The sequence below is a fragment of the Salmo salar genome, chromosome ssa15, assembly GCF_905237065.1.
Source record: "Salmo salar chromosome ssa15, Ssal_v3.1, whole genome shotgun sequence".
Classification (NCBI taxonomy): Eukaryota; Metazoa; Chordata; class Actinopteri; order Salmoniformes; family Salmonidae; genus Salmo; species Salmo salar.
In genome coordinates this window covers 69,351,170-69,366,210 of record NC_059456.1, presented here as the reverse complement: position 1 = coordinate 69,366,210, position 15,041 = coordinate 69,351,170, and the positions used below count along the sequence as shown (strand labels likewise).

Here is a 15,041-nt window from a genome sequence, read left to right as displayed (position 1 = left end):
ATTCTCTGGATTTATGGTGCTTTCAATACAACTGGGAACTCTGGGGGGAAAAAAGGTTGAATCATGATGACGTCTGTGATCTTCGTAGCTCTAGAAAGAGGCCAGAGTTTCCGATTTACAATTCCAAGTTGGATGAAAGTTCAAAACGTATTTTCCCAGTCGTAGCTTGTTTTTCCTGAGTTCCCAGTTGTCTTGAACTCACAGTTAGCTTTAGATTCCTTCCAAACCACTCATTGTTGAATTTGCGATTTCCAACTTGTTGTGTAATGTTTATGTCCAATGGCCGATGAGCACCGATACGTTTTAATTATAATTTCTCTTCCTTATTTCACTTCATATGACAAGGATTAAAAAGGATTTGCCAGTATATTGTCGAATTGATTCATGATGATGACTGCTAGATAAGATTTTGAAAGTATGATGTTGACATGATCAGTCCAGTCAAAGCTACTGTAGATATAATGTGATTTGACATCATTTTATCTGTGGCCAATGACCTTGAGCCTTATTGGATGGGAACTTCTAATGTAACTCTATGGCAGCACCCAAGGGGCTATAATTTTCTAAGTCTACCCTTAGACTTGGCGGTGACATAGTGTCCCCATGAGTGACAGAACTGCTGGCTTGCCCCACCACCACAGGAAGCACTGAGCTTGGCTGAAACACCTGCATTTTGGAGCTCCCTTACTCAAGAAAACAAAAAAGATGCGGTTTAATTAACTCAATTATATATATTTTTTACATTGTTTTAAAACTGATGTGTGACACGTAGTAATGCCAAAATAACATGCAAAACAGGCAAGCCCCCCCCCCCCCAAAAAAAAAATAAATAAATACATATATATATATATTCACTACCGATCAAAAGTTTGGGGTCACTTAGAAATGTCCTTGATTTTGAAAGAAAAGCTCATTTTTTGTCCATTAAAATAACATCAAATTGATCAGAAATACAGTGTATACATTGTTAATGTTGTAAATGACTACTGTAGCTGGAAACGGCCGATTTTCTTACAGAATATCTACATAGGGCCATTATCAGCAACTATCACTCTTGTGCTCTAATGTCACGAGAAATTGCCAAGAAACTGAAGATCTTGTACAACGCTGTGTTCTACTCCCTTCACAGAACAGCGCAAACTGGCTCTAGCCAGAATAGAAAGAGGAGTGGGAGGCCCCGGTGCACAACTGAGCAAGAGGACAAGTACATTAGAGTGTCTAGTTTGAGAAACAGACGCCTCACAAGTCCTCAACTGGCAGTTTCATTAAATAGTACCCGCAAAACACCAGTATCAACGTCAACAGTGAAGAGGCGATCCGGGATGCTGGCCTTCTAGGCAGCATCCCTCTTGCTCAGTTATGCACCGGGGCCTCCCACTCCTCTTTCTATTCTGGTTAGAGCCCGTTTGCGCTGTTATGTGAAGGGAGTAGTACACAGCATTGTACAAGATCTTCAGATTCTTGGCAATTTCTTGCATGGAATAGCCTTCATTTCTCAGAACAAGAATAGATGAGTTTCAGAAGAAAGTACTTTGTTTCTGGCCATTTTGAGCCTGTAATCGAACCCACAAATGCTGATGCTCCAGATACTCAACTAGTCTAAAGAAGGCCAGTTTTATTGCTTCTGTATCAGAACAACAGTTTTCAATCTTGCAAAAGGGTTTTCTAATGATCAATTAACCTTTTATAATGATAAATTTGGATTAGCTAACCCAACGTACCATTGGAACACAGGAGTGATGGTTGCTGATAATGAACATCTGTATGCCAATGTAGATATTCCATAAAAAAAATCAGCCGTTTCCAGCTACAATAGTCATTTACAACATTAACAATGTCTACACTGTATTTCTGATCAATTTGCTGATATTTTAATGGACCTTTTAAAAATAATATGTCAAAAACAAGGACATTTCTAAGTGACCTCAACCTTTTGAATGGTAGTGTATATATATTATTTTTATTTATTTTTGCTAAAAATGCGGAGCTCAAAACAGGCCTTCAATGATGGGTTGCCAGTGTATAAACAGCATACTAGTCTTTTCACATATCAGTGGTCAAGGCAGGTAAGATACGGTAAAGGAACCATTTAGGAAAAATAGGACACAGCTACTGTCTTTCTGTACTCTACGATGATGCGGTGCCTTGAAGTCACAGCTGCACATGGACAGATCCTGCTTGGTCTTGGCACAGCACTCCTCAGTCACCGCATGTCCTGAGAAAGCTAAAGTCATAGCCATGCCAATGTCTCACGATCTCACATGCAAGTTGGAAGAACAGGTGAGCGGGCGGAATAGCTTGAAGGAAAGAGAGAGGAAAAAGTAGCATAGAGTCAGGGCAGGAGCAAGAGATGCAGCCATTCTGAAATCCATGATGGCGTAGCAGTCAGACGTCCTTTGTCCTCGTCTATCGTGTCCCGTGTATACATATATTTACTTATTTTCTTCGCATATCTTTTTAATATATTTTTTCCAAAAACGCAACTTCAAAACACTCTCCTGCAACCCGCCTCACCAATTAAAAAAAAAGTATTATTCACCTCAAATCCACAACACAAGCTAGCCAGAAGTTAGCCAGAAGTTAAACAGTTCACTGGCTAATGTTAGTATTCAGCTAACCACGGTTGGCGGTCATCAGCTGTCCTTTAGCTCGAAACGCTATCACCAGGTTTGTACAACACAACTCAGACCAGAGCATACGGGACCTATTTTTCTCTCCATATCCCCGGATTTCTACCGCAAGCTCTGGACATTTACACCTGGATCTTGCAGCTAGCTAGCTGCTATCCGAGTGTCTATTGGCTAACGTCGGTCCCGGAGCAAACTCCAATTATTCCGGAGCTAGCCAGCTGAAGAGTTCCATCAGCCACTCCTGGGCTACAATCACCTATCCGGACCCGTTTTACTGCCAATGCGGAGCCCCACCGGCCCCTTCACGACTGGTCTACTGACGTTATCTGCCCGAGGGAGTTATCCAACTGGCCCCTCCGTCGCGATGTAACCTGAACGCCCATCTGCTAACTGCGGCCTGCTAATCTTTAGCTGTTTTGAGCATATCGGCTGCTATCTGAATAGGTCTATTGGACAATTTTCTTGGGCCACTATAACTATAACTATTTTGCCAATTGGATTGGTCCCCTCTACCACACGGAACCCCACTAACCTACCGACAGAAACGCACGAGGTGGCTAAAAACAAACCTCCATCTTCTGCCAGCTTGCTACCCACGGCCCGGCTAGCTGTCTGAATCGCCGTGACCCCAACCTACCTCACTACTCACTGGACCCTTATGATCACTCGGCTAAGCATGCCTCTCCATAATGTCAATATGCATTGTCCATTGCTGTTCTGGTTAGTGTTTATTGGCTTATTTCACTGTAGAGCCTCTAGCCCTGCTCATTATACCTTATCCAAACTTTCAGTTCCACCACCCACACATGTGATGACATCACCTGGTTTCAATGATGTTTCTAGAGACAATATCGCTCTCATCATCACTCAATGCCTAGGTTTACCTCCACTGTATTCACATCCTACCATACCTTTGTCTGTACATTATACCTTGAAGCTATTTTATCGCCCCCAGAAACCTGCTCCTTTTACTCTCTGTTCCAGACGTCCTAGACGACCAATTCTCATAGCTTTCAGCCGTACCCTTATCCTACTCCTCCTCTGTTCCTCTGGCGATGTAGAGGTGAATCCAGGCCCTGCAGTGCCTTGCTCCACTTCTATTCCCCAGGCGCTCTCTTTTGATGCTTTCTGTAACCGTAATAGCCTTGGTTTCATGCATGTTAACATTAGAAGCCTCCTCCCTAAGTTTGTTTTATTCACTGCTTTAGCACACTCCACCAACCCGGATGTCGTAGCCGTGTCTGAATCCTGGCTTAGGAAGACCACCAAAAACTCTGAAATCTCCATCCCTAACTACAACAGTTTCAGATAAGATAGAACGGCCAAATGGGGCGGTGTTGCAATCTACTGCAGAGATAGCCTGCAGAGTAATGTCCTACTATCCAGTTCTATAACCAAACAATTTGAACTTCTACTTTTAAAAATCCACCTCTCCAAAAACAAGTCTCTCACCGTTGCCGCTTGCTATATAGACCACCCTCTGCCCTCAGCTGTGCTCTGGACACCATATGTGAACTGATTGCCCCCCATCTATCTTCAGAGCTCGTGCTGCTAGGTGACCTAAACTGGGACATGCTTAACACCCCAGCCATCCTACAATCTAAGCTTGATGCCCTCAATCTCACACAAATTATCAATGAACCTACCAGATACAACCCCAAAGCCGTAAACACGGGCACCCTCATAGATATCATCCTAACCAACTTGCCCTCCAAATACACCTCTGCTGTTTCAACCAACATCTCAGCGATCACTGCCTCATTGCCTGTATCCATAATGGGTCAGCGGTCAAACGACCTCCACTCATCACTGTCAAACGCTCCCTGAAACACTTCAGGATATTGACCTCATCCCGTCAGTAGAGGATGCCTGTTTTTTTTTTTTTAAATGCCTTCCTCACCATCTTAAATAAGCATGCCCCATTCAAGAAATTTAGAACCAGGAACAGATATAGCCCTTGGTTCTCTCCAGACCTGACTGCCCTTAACCAACACAAAAACATCCTGTGGCGTTCTGCATTAGCATCGAACAACCCCCGTGATATGCAACCTTTCAGGGAAGTTAGAACAATAACCACAGGCAGTTAGAAAAGCCAAGGCTAGATTTTTCAAGCAGAAATTTGCTTCCTGCAACACAAACTCAAAAAAGTTCTGGGACACTGTAAAGTCCATGGAGAATAAGAGCACCTCCTCCCAACCGCCCACTGCACTGAGGATAGGAAACTCTATCACCACCGATAAATCCACTATAATTGAGAATTTCAATAAGCATTTTTCTACGGCTGGCCATGCTTTCCACCTGGCTACCCCTACCCCGGTCAATAGCACTGCACCCCCTACAGCAACTCGCCCAAGCCGTCCCCATTTCTCCTTCTCCCAAATCCAGTCAGCTGATGTTCTGAGCTGCAAAATCTGGACCCCTACAAACAGCCGGCCTAGACAATCTGGACCCTTTCTTTCTAAAATGATCTCCCGAAATTGTTGAAACCCATATTAGTAGCCTGTTCAACCTCTCGTGTCGTCTGAGATTCCCAAAGATTGGAAAGCAGCTGCGGTCATCCCCCTCTTTAAAGGGGGGGACACTCTTGACCCAAACTGCTACAGACCTATATCTATCCTACCCTGCCTTTCTAAGGTCTTCGAAAGCCAAGTTAACAAACAGATTACCGACCATTTCGAATCCCACCGTACCTTCTCTGCTATGCAATCTGGTTTCAGAGCTGGTCATAGGTGCACCTCAGCCACGGTCAAGGTCCTAAACGATATCTTAACCGCCATCGATAAGAAACAATACTGTGCAGCCATATTCATTGACCTGGCCAAGGCTTTTGACTCCGTCAATCACCACATCCTCATCGGCAGACTCAACAGCCTTGGCTTCTCAAATGATTGCCTCGCCTGGTTCACCAACTACTTCTCTGATAGAGTTCAGTGTGTCAAATCGGAGGGCCTGTTGTCCGGGCCTCTGGCAATCTCTATGGGGGTGACACAGGGTTCAATTCTTGGGCCGACTCCCTTCTCTGTATACATCAATGATGTCACTCTTGCTGCTGGTGATTCTTTGATCCACCTCTACGCAGACGACACCATTCTGTATACTTCTGGCCCTTCTTTGGACACTGTGTTAATAACCCTCCAGACGAGCTTCAATGCCATACAACTCTCCTTCCGTGGCCTCCAACTGCTCTTAAATACAAGTAAAACTAAATGCATGCTCTTCAACCGATCACTGCCTGCACCTGCCCGCCTGTCCAGTATCACTACTCTGGACGGTTCTGACTTAGAATATATGGACAACTACAAATACCTAGGTGTCTGGCTAGACTGTAAACTCTCCTTCCAGACTCACATCAAACATCTCCAATCCAAAGTTAAATCTAGAATTGGCTTCCTATTTCGTAACAAAGCATACCCTCGTAAAACTGACCATCCTACCGATCCTCGACTTCGGCGATGTCATTTACAAAAGAGCCTCCAATACCCTACTCAATAAATTGGATGCAGTCTATCACAGTGCCATCCGTTTTGTCACCAAAGCCCCATATACTACCCACCACTGCGACCTGGCTGGCCCTAGCTTCATACTCGTCGCCAAACCCACTGGCTCCAGGTCATCTACAAGCCCAAACAACTACCTCTTCCCCTACTGTATTTATTTATTTATTTTGCTCCTTTGCACCCCAGTAGTTCTACTTTGCACATTCATCCACTGCAAATCTACCATTCCAGTGTTTTACTTGCTATATTGTATTTTCTTCGCCACCATGTTTATTTATTAATTTATTTTGCTCCTTTGCACCTGTCACGTCCTGACCAGTAAAAGAGGTTGTTTGTTATTGTAGTTTGGTCAGGGCGTGGCAGGGGGTGTTTGTTTTATGTGTTTCAGGGTTTTTGGTATATGTTCTATGTTAGTATATTTCTATGTCCGTGTCTATTTTTTCTATTTCTATGTTTAGGGGTTTCGTTTGACCTTCAATTGGAGGCAACTGTTTCTTGTTGCCTCTGATTGGAGGTCCTATTTAGTAGAGGTTTTTCAGCTTGTGTTTGTGGGTGGTTAATTTCTGTTTAGTGTTTTGTAGACCTGACAGAACTGTTTGGCTGTCGTTTTCTCTTTGTATATTGTGTTCTCAGAATATATATTAAATGATGAGCACTCACCACGCTGCGCCTTGGTCCTCTTCTTCCAAAGACAGCCGTTACAGCACCCCAGTATTTCTACTTTGCACATTCATCCACTGCAAATCTACCATTCCAGTGTTTTACTTGCTATATTGTATTTACTTCGCCACCATGGCCTATTTATTGCCTTTACCTCCCTTATCTCACCTCATTTGCTCACATTGTATATAGAATTATGTTTGACTATGTTTGTTTTACTCCATGTGTAACTCTGTGTTGTTTTATGTGTCGAACTGTTTTGCTTTATCTTGGCCAGGTCGCAGTTGTAAATGAGAACTTGTTCTCAACTTGCCTACCTGGTTAAATAAAGGTGAAATAAATAAAAAAAAGCCAGTGAAATCACAAGATGCAAACAGGGTTGACGAAATGATGTCAATTGGAGGTCGATTTGTTTTAGAAAGTGCAGAGAAGCTCAAATGTACACCTTCCTATCGTTCTCCTTAGATAGTCATTATATTAAGACATTGGTCCTACTTTGGTTCCATGGCATTCAGGAAAATATATATTTTGAATTGTCTTTCATTCAGCAAGCAAATACAAGTAATTTGTGTTGCCCTCCTTTACAATAGACCATTTCCCCTTGTTCCTAAGCCTAACCCACAAAAAATAAATATACAGTATATATAGTTTCAAAACTCAAATTAAACGTTTTTGTAAAAAAGAAAATTGTTTAAAAACATGCATATCATCGATACCTCATATTATAGAAACCATATTCCTGCCTGATCATAACCAACACAGACTCAGAGGAGAAATACACTTGAGCAGCAGCAGTAGGAGGAGAGGCAATGTGTAGTTAAGGTCCCAGAGAGGAAGAAGAGGAACCATGAGAGACTGCTATAAGGTCCCAGAGAAGAAGAAGAGGAACCAACAGAGACTGCTATAAGGTCCCAGAGAAGAAGAAGAGGAACCATGAGAGACTGCTGACAAAACCACTAACTACTAAACACACAGCAAGGCAGTGCATTTAATCTAGCTGTGTACATATTGCTCCTCAGTATAGGATGAGTGTGTGTTCATTAACCCAACTATAGTTGAATGAAACACTCATACCTTTTCAGTGGAGGCTGCTGAAGGGAGGACGTCTCATATTAATGGCTGGAAGGGAAACCATGTGTTTGATGTTGTTGATACCTTTCCACCTATTCCGCTCCAGCCATTACCATGTGCCCGTCCTCCCCAATGAAGGTGCCACCAACCTCCTGTGGTTTGTATAGTCAAGTGTTAGCATATTACACCATAGGGCTACTAGTAAAGTTGGGCATGCATACTAAAATGCTACTACAACCAAAACCTTTATTGGTTACAATTTGGGATTGAAAAGTGATGTGCATTTGACTTCATAATATGCTTTTCATATGATATTTGAGCCTACATAGTGCTGCTATATTTTGGGAAAGACATAGCAACATACCATAGAGACCAGTGGAGGCTGCTGAGAGGGAGGACGACTCATAATATTGTCCGGAATGGAGTGAATGGAACGGTATCAAACACTCCATTCCTGCCATTACACTCCATTCCAGCCATTATTATGAGCCGTCCTCCCCTCTGCAGCCTCCACTGATAGAGATGTATAGAGACTGCAATATTGTAACTGTCCCATTATGTTGTGTGCAAGCGCACAGGCAGTACCATTTTGAAGTAGTTAGCTGAAAGGGTACATACTGCCACCTGTAGTGTGTTGTTTGAACAGGTATAAAGCCAAGATTGGCGATTTACTGCCACCTGCAGTTATGGAATGTTTGGTCACGAGTATTATTAATTGGTTGATCCATCCTGATGACCCGGATGGAATTATGTGATCCTTCCTTAACCCATAGGAAGTTCCACCCAGTTGACTACTTCAAAATGGTGAAAGTCCTCAATGGCACTGCCCATGCTAAAACAGGCTTTTGGGCACTAGAGTCCTCAATACATCTCCATTCAACAAACACAGACACAATGCTTACATTGATGCAACAGACATCCTTGGGTGTCATTAAATAATTGTAGCACCAAGTTATGTATAGTATCAAGGTCTGAATAACAAATACAAAAAATATAGAGATTGCAAAAGCAGCTGAGTATACAAAATAAGAGCCCTCCCTATCTTACTACTGCTGTGGGCCATGCAGGGTCTTGACTTTGGTCCCGCTGTCTGACTGCTCATCATAGCTCTCAAACTCACTGCCGCTCCAGCCGTTGTTGGTGCCATGATGGTTCTCTGGCCTCTGAACGTTCCCATAGATGCAATCTGACACACAACCAGGGAGACATTAATTACATACATTATTTTCTCACACACATGCATCTGCAGATGCACACACACATGCATGCACACATGCGTGCACTTACACACACACACACACACACACACACACACACACACACACACACACACACACACACACACACACACACACACACACACACACACACACACACACACACATATGCACACGCAGACACCCCTGTGTGAGTCCCCACCTTCCACAGGAGAGAGGAGGCTCTCACAGGGCACGTCATCATAGTTGACCTCTGGACGACTGGTCCTGAAGATGACGTCTGGACTGGTCATGAAGATGTCATCAGGGCTGGTCGGGCTATTCAGGATGTCATAGCGGCTGGTCGGATTGGTTGTGATGACGTTATTGGGGCTAGTGGGGCCAGGTGGGCTGTCTGTGCAGGCCATACCATCTGGACTTTGCAGGCCCTCCGGACTAGACACATTTTCATTTTCAGAACTTGCTGCATCACCTGGACCTCCTACATCAAGCGTGGGGGAGGTTTCCCTGCAAGAGAGCAGTGCATCATTCCAACCTTAGTTAATTGGATTGAAGACATTCAGATCAGGGGTCAGGGGTCAGCAACAGGCGTTCTTTTGGGCCATTGTAAAAAAGTCGTTACATTTTGGTGATTTTAGTTTTTGGTAAAGCAAAGACTACAATTATCAGAAATTCAGCTAAAACTTAGTTTAATTTAGGAAATCTGTTCACCAAATCTGTTCACTATTCCCACGATTAAAAGAGACGTGATCGTGTACTCAAGGTATGAAATTATTGTTATTTTCAATACAATCAATCTCCTTTCGGGCTTAGTTGTTGTCAATTTGCAGTGTATAAATGATCAGAATTATGTTCCAGCCCCCAGACCATCTGCTCCGACAGAAATCGTCCCCCGGCTGAATCTAGTTGCCTACCCCTGAGTTAGAGCATGCTACGTTGGACACTACTACCACTCCCCAGGGTTTTTAGCCATGGGTGATTAGCTAAGTAAACAGAGTGACTAGCTAAGTAAACAGACACAAATTGTGGGTTGCAGGTCAATAGATGACTTTCAAGGTTACTACAAGATTACTAATCCAAGGTCAATCTGGTGTACAATCCCACTGGATTTTCCGCTGCAATGGGTATCGTGGGTATTTCTACCCAGCATCAAGAGCACTTACAGACAGGAGACGGTGAAAATCAAAACTATCCCTGCAGCCCTGACGAGTGTGGAGCGAATTAGCTTTGGGCCCCTCAGGGTTGAGAGAAAGCCTGTTTCCATGTGGAAAAGTCTGCCCTATCGCTGAAGAATAGGGTTCATGTCCTGGTCAATATAGCATGGTCAATAAATGCACTCCTATTACAGAGGTGAAGGTGACAGCTGTCTCTGGCCCCTATAGGAAATCCAGTTGTATCTCTCCATATGTAGGATCTTAATTTGATCACTCTTTTGTTGCTGAGAATTATCCTGCACTGCAGGATATGCAAACGTGTAGTGCATTTGAGTTTTAAAAAGGCTTCTAATGTTTGTAATTTCCACTGAAATTTCAGACTTGATTTGCCCTAACGAAAAATCTATCAACCCCGACAAAAATATCCATTAATTATAATCCACTGAATAATTCACATTTCTTGTTGCTGCAGAATTATTTTTCCTACTGTAGCACACTGGCTCAAATTAAGATCTTGCATATGTAGCTCTATAGTACTTGCATGTTTTGTATCTATATCAGGGAGTATTCCATTTGCAAAGGGGTGTAATATGTCAAATATCCAATAATTGTCACACCTTGATCTGTTTCACCTGTCTTTGTGCTTGTCTCCACCCCCCTCCAGGTGTTGCCCATCTTCCCATTATCCCCTGTGTATTTATACCTGTGTTCTCTGTTTGTCTGTTGCCAGTTTGTTTTGTATTGTCAGGTCTTACCAGCGGGCTTTCCCGTCTTCCTTTTTGTCAAGTTCTGTTTCCTAGTTTTCGCAGTTCTGACTATTCTGTCTGCCCTGACCCCTAGCCTGCCTGCCGTCCGGTACCTGTCTGACTCTGACCTGATCACGAACCCCTGCCTGTCCTCGACCTGCCCTTTGCCTGCCCCATGTTGACAATAAATAATCTGAGAACTGTACAGTACTATCCGCCTCCTGTGTCTGCATCTGGGTTATATCCTGAGGCGTGATAATAACGAGGTTTGCTCCTTTACCCACCAAGAAACACTATTGCTAATTTACAATTTCACAAAGTTACTTAACAATAACTATGGTCAATTATTTTCTAAATTAATTTGGCAAGGCCTATATTTGGTAGGATTTTGCTACGCTGTGTAGGATTGAGGTTGAGGTGATAGTGACAGGGAGAGGTGGCTTGTACTAGAGGAGCTCAGGACTGTGGATCACGTAGGGTGGCTAGACTAGTCTGGGGTTTAGTAACGTTTTTGCAGTCGCAGAGCGAGCTCTGACACCACACTGAACTACTCCTTTGCTGAGGTGGCGCTGTACAGTGCTTGAACTGAACAAATAATGCACACGCTGCTGTGAGGAAACACACCACTGAGCTCACACACGCACGCAACTGGGATATCTCATACACTTCGCTCGCATGCATGCACGCACACACTCCCACATGACTGAGATCACATGTGTAACTGAGATTCTCATAGACATGCACACCAGTGGAGGCTGCGGAGGGGAGGACGGCTCATAATAATGTCTGGAATGGAGTCAACGGAGTGGCATCAACCACATCAAAGACGTGGTTTACATGTGTTTGATACCAATCCATTGACTCCATTCCAGACATTTTGAGCCGTCCTCCCCTCAGCAGCCTCCACTGATGCACACGCAAGGCTGAGAGAGAGAGACCCCGCTGTGTTCTAAATGGGATTTGCAGCCTGTCATATACTATTATATTTAAATAGATGTTTCCTGTTTTAGAGCAATGATTAGTCTGTACTTAATTGATACAGCTTTGATTTGTCTGCATTTGGTTGATACAGCTTTGATTTGTCTGCATTTGATTGATAAGGCATCTATTTCCATTGGCTTGATGAGGATCTGATTAGTCCTGGTTTGATTTGTTCAGTGTGATTCTGGGCTGGTGTCCCGGGTACTGCTGATGTCATGCTGTATTTGTGATTGTGCTGCTTGTAAATCTGTATGATTGTAAAAGTAGGGGAGTGCCCAATGTGTGACACCACAGCCCTGCGTAAGATGGTCACAAACCTCTCTGAGTGTCTATGCGGTCAGCCTTTTTTAAGACAGGGGTGTACTAGCACTCATTCACAGAACCTGCAGGATATGGCATTGACAGAGACAAGGCTAGATATTGGGTAAACATAACAATGTGTACTGGCTTACAGCATTGCATCACACAATGCTAAATTGCAAGGGAAAGTTTTGCCCCAATAAACCATGAACGACAAGGAACATTTTAATGCTACTTCTGAATATAACCATATTATACAGTAGACAGTGTCCCTTACTTTCATAAATGTTATTTCTTCTCCCGGAGCTCTCGGTCTGTCCTGACACTCCCAGCTCAGAGCGCTGAAACATTGACAACAAATATGGGAATCAAAACATCTGGGAGTGACATTGCTTCCATGGATGGTTCATTAAGGGGAGAATACAGCATCAGACCAACATAAAATGTCATGTGAGCAGTATTTGATGTCACAGCCCATGACATTACAAGAGTGTGTAAAGCTGTCATCGAGACAAAGGGTGGCTACTTTGAAGAATCTCAAATATAAAATATATTTTGATTTGTTAACACATTTTTGGTTACTACATGATTCCATATGTATTATGTTACAGTGTTGATGTCTTCACTATTATTCTACAATGTAGAAAATATTAAAAATTAAGAAAAACCCTGGAATGAGTAGGTGTGTCCAAACTTTTGACTGGTACTGTACGTTAACATACAGTTGAATTCGAAAGTTTATATACACTTATGCTGGAGTCATTAAACTCATTTTTCAACCACTCCACAAATTTCTTGTTAACAAACTATAGTTTTGGCAAGTCGGTTAGGATATCTACTTTGTTCTTCACACATGACATTTTTCCAACAATTGTTTACAGACAGATTATTTCACTTATAATTCACTGTATCACAATTCCAGTGGGTCAGAAGTTTACATACACTAAGTTGACTGTACCTTTAAACAACTTGGAAAATTCCAGAAAATTATGTCATGGCTTCAGAAGCTTCTGATAGGCAAATTGATATAATTTGAGTCAATTGGAGGTGTACCTGTGGATGTATTTCAAGGCCTACATTCAAACTCACTGCATCTTTGCTTGACATCATGGGAAAATCAAAAGAAATCAGCCAAGACCTCAGAAAAAAAATTGTAGACCTCCACAAGTCTGGTTTATCCTTGGGAGCAATTTCTAAACGCCTGAGGGTACCACGTTCAACTGTATAAACAATAGTATGCAAGTATAAACACCATGGGACCACGCAGCCGTCATACCACTCAGGAATGAGAAGCGTTCTGTCTCCTAGAGATGAATGTACTTTGGTGCGAAAAGTGCAAATCAATCCCAGAACAACAGCAAAAGACCTTGTGAAGATGCTGGAGGAAACAGGTACAAAAGTATCTATATCCACAGTAAAAACAAGTCCTATATCGACATAACCTGAAAGGCCGCTCAGCAAGGAAGAAGCCACTGCTCCAAAACCACCATAAAAAAGCCAGACTACGGTTTGCAACTGCACATGTGGACAAAGATCGTACTTTTTGGAGAAATGTCCTCTGGTCTGATGAAACAAAAATAGAACTGTTTGGCCATAATGACCATGTTTGGAGGAAAAAGGGGGAGGCTTGCAAGTCGATGAACACCATCCCAACCGTGAAGCACAGGGGTGGCAGCATCATATTGTGAGGGTGCTTTGCTGCAGGAGGGACTGGTGCACTTCACAAAATAGATGGCATCATGAGACAAGAAAATGATGTGGATATATTGAAGCAACATCTCAAAACATCAGTCAGGAAGTTAAAGCTTGGTCGTAAATGGGTCTGCCATATAGACAATGACCCCAAGCATACTTCCAAAGTTGTGGCAAAATGGCTTAAGGACAACAAAGTCAAGGTATTGGGAGTGGCCATCACAAAGCCCTGACCTCAATCCCATAGAAAATTTGTGGGCAGAACTGAAAAAGCGTGTGCGAGCAAGGAGGCCTACAAACCTGACTCAGTTACTCCAGCTCTGTCAGGAGTAACTGTGGGAAGCTTGTGGAAGTCTACCCGAAATGTTTGACCCAAGTTAAACAATTTAAAGGCAATGCTACCAAATACTAATTGAGTGAATGTACATTGACCCACTGGGAATGTGATGAAAGAAATAAAAGCTGATATAAATAATTCTCTCTACTATTATACTGACATTTCACATTCTTAAAATAAAGTGGTGAGCCTAACTGACCTAAGACAGGGAATTTTTACTAGGATTAAATGTCAGGAATTGTGATAAACTGAGTTTAAATGTATTTGGCTAAGGTGTATGTAAACTTCCGACTTCAACTGTAGTTTCCTAGGGTGAACTATCCAGTAAACAACTCCATGAGCTATTGTTGCTTCATGTCATGGTGACTAAACCCTGCACAGCAAATTGGCTAGTGTTACATTGGTGTTAGAAGCCTGTAATTGGTGTTAGTAGCTTGTAATTAGTTGGAATAGCAACCAGGTTTGCATCTTACGTCATGCTTCCTAAATAAGCTACTGGTCAGCTGGAAGTATTTGTACAAAATGCTAACTATATTTGTAAGTACGGTGTCCAATAGATGTCGGTGTTTGAAAGCAGCTTGGAATCGAGAAAGCACTGGAACCAGGGCAAAATCAGTGGGATCTCGCATTTTGTGACACACGGTTTGAAAAAGCATGTGATCAAACAAAGCTTTCGACGTCATTGATGATAAAGGGAAACACGCATCTGCACACTGCTTCAAAGTTAGCTGCTTCGCGATTTCGACGCATTCCTCG

General features: G+C 42.8%; 1 protein-coding gene across 1 annotated transcript; it reads right to left on the bottom strand.

Annotated features, from left to right (window-relative positions):
- Window positions 1-8,347: 8,347 nt before the first annotated feature.
- LOC106572243 (rho guanine nucleotide exchange factor 10-like) lies at window positions 8,348-12,688 on the bottom strand. The gene is made up of 3 exons (XM_014146264.2): window positions 12,534-12,688; window positions 9,278-9,582; window positions 8,348-9,044 (listed from the first exon to the last, which is right to left on the bottom strand). Exons 2-3 carry the CDS (start codon window positions 9,480-9,482, stop codon window positions 8,905-8,907), a joined length of 345 nt encoding a protein of 114 aa, XP_014001739.2. The 5' UTR covers window positions 9,483-9,582; window positions 12,534-12,688; the 3' UTR covers window positions 8,348-8,904.
- Between the last annotated feature and the right edge of the window lie 2,353 nt (window positions 12,689-15,041).

Excerpts from the sequence above, each read along its gene's own strand:
- LOC106572243 (XM_014146264.2), bottom strand. The coding sequence starts at position 9,482 with ATGGCCTGCACAGACAGCCCACCTGGCCCCACTAGCCCCAATAACGTC. Across the intron at positions 9,045-9,277 it reads CCTCCTCTCTCCTGTGGAAG|ATTGCATCTATGGGAACGTT; the intron begins GTGGGGACTCAC and ends GTTGTGTGTCAG.